At 38.6% G+C, this 7,445-nt stretch overlaps 1 protein-coding gene across 1 annotated transcript; it reads left to right on the plus strand.

Moving 5' to 3' along the window:
• Positions 1-803: 803 nt before the first annotated feature.
• LOC145163478 (F-box/LRR-repeat protein 25-like) lies at positions 804-1,778 on the plus strand. Its single transcript, XM_079082313.1, has one exon. It carries the CDS (start codon positions 804-806, stop codon positions 1,776-1,778), a length of 975 nt encoding a protein of 324 aa, XP_078938439.1.
• Positions 1,779-7,445: the final 5,667 nt, after the last annotated feature.

Here is a 7,445-nt window from a genome sequence, read left to right on the forward strand (position 1 = left end):
AGTAAGTTTTTTATACCCTAAAATTTAATCTTTAATTATTGATATATTAAAAAAACTATTAATCTTATACGTAATCATAATTTAATTATTAAAAGTAATAATAATTAATAAAAAATATGTAATTATAGCTTAATTATTAAAAAGTAATTATTAGTGGGTATTAATAAGTAGGAAGGGGTAGGGATAATTACTGCCTTTCTTCCTCTATCTCATCGTTTTCGACATCTCCACGCTCCGGACCTCCAGTCCTCCCAAAATCCAAATCGTCAAATTGGTTCACTGATTCTTGACAGTCCAATACAAATTCGAATGGCAGTCCATCCGGTTTAAAGAGAAGAATCAAAAACCGTCTCAAAATTATAAATTCAGAATTGTATCTGTCGGCTCTGATTTCTCAAGGTGATAGTTTTATGAAATTCTAGTTATATTAGCTCTTTGAAATTCCAATTAAGTTTTCTGATGTATAACTACTGATTACTTATTACTGATATTGTGATTGTGAAGCAGCCAGCAGGAAATTGAGTGAAGCAAACGCAGTTTTCTGATTTCTCCAATCTCCAAATCTGGTAATCTGACCCTATAAAAGCATAGTTAGATAGCATTGAGTTGATTTTTGTTTTAATTTCTGATTTCCGATTGAATAATTATCTTTTTTCATTGTACTAAAATTACAATGTTTTGTCGTTCTTAGTTTTCAGAATTCAGCCTCACTGTCTCAGCCTCTTCCAGGTTTTGGAGCAAAACAGAATGCATAATGATCTGGTTGTGATGTGTAAATGAACGCAAAATCTCATAAATGTAGAATGGGTTTTAGGCATGGCATAATTGGAATGATTGTCAAGGTTGATAGACTAAGTAGCTTGCCAGATGATCTTATTCATAAAATCCTCTCTTTTATTAGCCTGACACAGGCTATTGAACTGAGTGTTTTGTCATCCAGATGGAGGTTTATCTGGACTTCATTGCCATATCTCAATTTCAATGAACCCCATTCTTCACCCCACTCATTCAAATTTGTTTCTAATGCTTTGTCTCAACGCAATAATCAAACACAAGTATATTCAATCAAGATCACGTTTAGCAGTAAATCTTTCAAACAAATTCTCAACTACACATTCTCTCACAATGTCCAGCAGTTGAGTGTATCTTTTTTCTCATCTTCCATTATCATGACCTCCATTTGGAACCTTCCAGCTTTAAAGACATTGCATCTTGATGGCATCACATTGTGTGATGATAATACTAATAATTGCGTTGGTTTTTTATCCATGTGCACCAACTTGGAGAATCTCTCCCTAGGAGGATTTAAAGTGAGGGGAACAAATGATTTGACTCTAAGTCATCCTCGAATTTCTAATCTCACACTTGAACATACACACTTGAATTTGGACCTTATCAAGGTAGTTGCACCTCAACTCAAGAATCTCAATATTAACCATTTCAATGGGAAGCATCTGATGATTTCTGCACCTGGGCTTACCTCCTTGGTCATAAAAGGTTGTCGTATTTTTCAGCTAATTGCTACACAAGGTTTCCCTTCTTTGGAGAAGGTGGATCTTTGTTTTATTAATACAAACCCACCATACTTTGAAGATCCTCTTAACTTAGTTTGTGTGCTCCAACAAAGTGTCAAATTTCTTACACTAAACTTGGACATTCTTGAGGTATTTTTCCTAGATGTTGTTTGTCATGTGTATCTCAGTATGTCCACCATGGATGATGGAAACAGTAAAAAGACGAAAACAAAACAATCTATATATAATTTTCTATTGCAATAATTTATGTAGTGTTTTTCATCCATGAGAGTAATGGCACCTCAATCTTCTCCATTTGCTAACTTAAAGATTTCAAAGTTTTCAATGACTCATCCAATAAGGGTATACTTGGAAGTGGGAGCCCAAGAGAAATTAACTACGTCCACTGAAATAAAAAACTATGATCAGCTAGATACTTCTCCTAGTGCCATCTGCACAATTGTCTCATCTGAGGTATTAATAATGCAATTAATAGCAGTATGTTCTTGTGCGTTAATTTGTATTATTAAAAGCCAAACACTGCAGGAGATTAGACTTATGAGGAATATCGTATCAGCACAAGAGCTTGTTCCAGAACTATGTGTGCTACTAAAGCAGCGTAAATCATTTTGTGATGCCAACAGGGAACAACCCATTGCACCAATGGTGAGCTGCAGGGCACAAGTTAACATGCAGTGGACACAATCTGCCTCTGAAATGCAATCCTACTTGCGGGAAATGATGCCACATTTTAAGCAAAGCAAAATGGAGGAGCATATGCAAAGTAAGATTGAGGAATTACTGACAAAGTTAAAACACATTGAAGGATTGTTGACTAAGCTGCCTGCATCAAAGAGGCCTGCAATGCAAGCACCATTTTGCATTGTGTGTGATGAAGCTGCCATTGTCACGGGTGATATGTTGAAGTATATGAAGATTCGATATATTAAGAAGCCAAAGCGTTCAATTGTCTAGTTTCATCAGCATACAACATTGCTGCCCTCCTCGTAGCAAATTGTAAGTTCTTGATTTCGCTTATACTCATAAATTGCAAGGGTATAATTAAAAGGCCAACCATTGGTGATATATTATCTTCTGTTTTGATTTCAGGTTACCATTTACCATAAATTATCTATGAAATTTTGGATTTGAGTTTTCTACTCTCTTCTGAAATTAGACCAGAAATGTCATCCCTCTTTACTCTATTGATCACCTTTAATGGACTTACCAAACTGCATAAGAGGATATTTCGCATTTCACATAAAGCTTCTTTAGGAAGAGTTAAGTATTTCTTGGGTTTTGGATCCATGCATCTCATCCTTTCTATATGGTATAACATGCTCATTGAATGGCTTCTAAAGAAAAAAAAACTATCACATGTATTTACAAATATTTATATGTTAGCTTTTTAAAAAGCTACTTAGGGTGTGTTCGGCAAAACTAGATGGTAGCGGGTAGTTTGTAGCTTGTATCGTTTTGTTAAACGATACATGAAGTAGCATTTGAATTTGGTACTTGCTATACCAAAATTACAGTTGATACTTATAAAATCATACTGAAGTAAGTTCTTAATTGATGATACAAAAGTAACTTAATCTAGAGTAAATTCCAGAAATGGTCAATATGTTTTTGTTCAATTCGTAGGTTTGGTACAACCTTTGAAAAGTTGATAGAATCCATCCATGTGATTTGGAAAAACATCTTTAGTCCGGATAAAACGACAATTTTACTCTTTGCAACTCTTATTTTTCTTTTTTCTTTTACCCATTTACAATATTTAATAATACAAAGTTAATAAAAGAGTTCACTCACTCCACCCCCGCCCCACCCACCCACCTCTTTCTTCTACCTATTCACATCGTCCTCTTCATTCCCTCATTCACCCCTCAATTGAAAACCCTAACTGCACCCAGCGCCTCCTTGCACCGTTTTTGTCTCCGGCGAGAGACCACCACCGCACACTCCATCGACATAGGTTACTCTTTCTCTTTCTCTTTCTCTCTCTCTTCTCACCTCTATTAAGTCTTTCGTATTCTTTTCTTTGCAAACCACCTCAAATGTACAAATCAGCCTAAAAACAAATTCAAGAAGAGTTACAGGAAAAATAGGAGACCGGGGGAAAGGAAAACCATCCAACAACGACAAAAACCATCCTCAAAACGGAGTTTTGTTCTTGGTGTTATCAACACCCCTACTTATCCTAACCCCATCGTCTTTCTCTTCTCCTTCACCATTATTAGTGGAGAAAGTATAATCACCGCCCTCCTCTACACCACTCCAAAAACATCGTCGGAAGCATCGACGATGTAGGGGTATGAACTCGCCAACTTAAATGTTGATACTCTCTTTTCAAATAACTTGTATTCTCAGGAAATCAGTAAATCAGGTAACAACTGGCTTTGAGGATGGGACGCTTAGGCATCTAAACAAATCTTTTGACAACATATTGTAATTGATATTTTGAAACATGTAATACGTACAAATGATGTAACTTTTTCAATTTATATATGTTGGTTGTGTTTGCTTTGAACATTTATACTCAACTGTTATGATACACTACATGCTAGTCATCCGCCCCTGGACGTTTCCGTCATCCTGGTTTGGGGGTGTGATAGATTGGTATCAGAGCTTTGTTTATAGTGAACTAAGTATATCGAACCGCATAAGATATAGAAACTATAAACACAACGGGACAAATTCTCTGACGTAGCTTTTCAAAAGTACTTTTAAAAATAAAAATTTGTATTCTAAAAAAAAGTACACATACAACCGCACTCATCAATTCAGTATCATAAAAGTATTAAGACAAGTTGGACACCATGGTTCAGCTTCGGGGTATGTAGTCAGATCTTGGATGAATATAGCCTGATCAACTATATTTAGCCAAGGTAGGACCAATGTATGCCGAAGAAGGATCATGGTGAGCAACAAGTCTGCAACTTACCAAAGATTTCAAGAATCAAACTTAAAAATACTATAGGAGTATTTTAACACAAAAAGCCGTAATAATCACAACTGCAATAATTAACTTCTTATTCCCAAAGTTTCTCGAGAGCAAGGTCAACGACCTCCCTATGGCATGGAACAAAGTTTCTACGACCTTAGTAGAGGAGGGTCAGCCGACCGAGCCCTTCCTGTCATGGTTCGCCGTGTCGCACACCATGAGGAGCAAACAAGGGTAAACATTCGCCACCTCATGGAAGTTGGTGCAACCAGCCAAGTTAACTCCGTTCGTATTCATCGTTTGGATGATGAACACGATCGGACTCGAGACCGCACCGAGCTTCTTCGACGGGAAATGGCTGCAACCCGAGCTTAAGTGCAAGAACTCCGAGAACACCGAGCCACACTAGAAGGACGTCTGGCAGAAGCAGAGCGCCAAGCGGCGGAATCCCGAGCTGAAATGAGGAACTTTGTGTCTACACTTTGTGATCCTCAGAGCTTCAACCGCCGCAAGTAGTATTGCACTGCTCGCTCCAGTTTAATCTAGTTTGCGGATAAATATTACTATTATTTTCTAGAATTTTATGTCCGATCTCGCGATTTAAGTGTTTACACTTCCGGGATCTGTTAGGCGGTCAAAATTTTCTGTACATTGATATAGCATAGACCCCTAGTAGGGTCAAATTTTCCCAAGTATTGTATACTAAGTTATATCAATGATATTGATGCGCTATTTGTTTTATTGGGAACACTACATCAAATTCATAACATGAACTATTTTCAGATAAAAATTTACTGGTGGCCAACCTATGATCACCCGAGGTATAAATCAAAGTTATATGTAATTTAGACCATGTCGACCTAGAAATGGTGGTTCCGCTTTGGATCATGTTCCTTGTTTGGTTGTGGGCCCATGGCAGACCCATTAGATTCGAAAGTTTATTAAATCTTGATTACATATAAATATTATACATCGAGCGATTGTTGGGTGGACCCGGTATGGATACTATCACAGACATTTCATGAGAATCAATACTATCGAAATTCATAAAGTCTATATTTCATTATTTATAGACTTCTGGTATGAGTGGATTCTTACAACATTCTTACAAGTCGGAATCATGATGCATATAAAGAACTAATAATGTTTAGTTTAACACTCGACTTGTATCAAAGACTTATTGTCTTTTTATTCTTGATAATGGCAGAAAATGCCACCTCGTAGAAATCCTAGACGCAGCGGCGCAGCTGGGACTGCACCACCCCCACCACCACCTCCTTAGTTCGACCCAGCCATGTTTCAGGTTGCGGTGGCGGCCGTAGTAGCAGTCGCGATAGCTCAAATCAACCCCACTAATTCTGGCGGTGCGGGTAGTGGTGCCTCGAATTCTAACAACGGGGACAGTCAGGGACGCTCGAGAGAGTGTACCTACAAAGACTTTACAAACAGCAAGCCCAAAACCTTCAACGGAAGCGGAGGTGTTATAGCCTTGCTGCAATGGTTCGAGAAAACCGAGACTGTCTTCGAAATATGTGCATGCCCTGAAGCAAGCAAGGTTAAATTTGCTGCATGCACATTCTCCGAAAGAGCCCTCACCTGGTGGAAGTGCCACGTCAAAACGCTAACACTCCCGGTGGCTAATGCAATAACATGGGAAGATTTAAAAACCATGTTGATGAAGGAGTACTGCCCCAGGGGAGAGATACAGAAGCTGGAAGAAGAATTTTGGGGTCTCAAAATGACGGGCTCTGACATCCTGTCTTACACCTCAAGGTTCAATGATCTGGCCATGCTGTGCCCCGGAATGGTTCCGACGTAAAGTAAGAAGGTGGAAAGGTACATATGGGGACTCTCTCCCTAAGTCCAAGGACACGTATTGGCCTCAAAGCCAATTACCTTTGACAGTGCCAAGGAACTGGAACAACAACTCATTGACCATAACGCCAACCATGGCACTGTAACAACCACCTCCGAGCAAGCAAAAGGGAGAAACAACAAAAGAAAATTCTGGGATAAGAAGAAAAGCCAACCTACTCAAGACCCTGCCAAGAAACAACAAGTGGTTGCTGTGCACGCTGCCACAACTACTGCCAACCCCACTCCGATAAGGCAATACGCTGGGAACCTGCCCAAGTGCAACAAATGCAGCTACCACCACAACGGTGCATGCCGTGAAATGCATTACACCAACTGTAACAAAAAGGGGCATACCGCTCGATTCTGTAGGACTCTAGTCCAACCAAACGCACAAGCTGTCAACGCCTGAGCAAGCCGAACCTGCTATGGATGTGGAGAAGCAGGACACCTCAAACGTAACTGCCCGAAGGCAAGAAACCCCAACCCCGACGAAGTGGGCAGAGTTCTGGCGATAGGTCATAAGGAAGCCGTCGCAGATCCAACTGTGGTTACAAGGTCTCTATCAGAAATTGTTACAAACAATTCTATAGATGTGATGTCTCTCACTCAAAGTACAATACTTTGAACATCCTTTTGCATAAAATTTTCTAATCTAGACATAAATTCTCAATTTCCAACTCCCAATATGGAAACATTTCCATATTTGAAATATGACAACTCATTCTTAATAGAATCTTATCTATTCATAATAATGTCGATATGGTCCATCCAACACTATACTTCCAACTACTCACAAGCAACAAATCCTTGGCGAACCTTAGATCGTCCTTTGATATTTGTTTAATTATTTTAGTCAAAACCGTTCTAGTCCCATTTCCCTCTTAATGCGCTAAGCATTTGGAAAATTTTAGAATGATCAAACATTATAGCATAAGCAATCGATCTTATACCCGAAGCGTATGAGACACGATTCATAATGTCTTACATGAAGACGTGATACTTTACCAGTCTTCTGCTATAATATTTCTAATTGCCATGTTCTCACAATTTTGATTAAGAAAAGGGATGCCGTAATCATAACCAAATTTTGAGAATGCAATTATCCTTTCCATATATAGAATTTCCTCATG

Source organism: Lactuca virosa, chromosome 3 (assembly GCF_052849685.1).
Source record: "Lactuca virosa cultivar CGN04683 chromosome 3, Lactuca_virosa_CGN04683_v6, whole genome shotgun sequence".
In the NCBI taxonomy this organism is placed as follows: domain Eukaryota; kingdom Viridiplantae; phylum Streptophyta; class Magnoliopsida; order Asterales; family Asteraceae; genus Lactuca; species Lactuca virosa.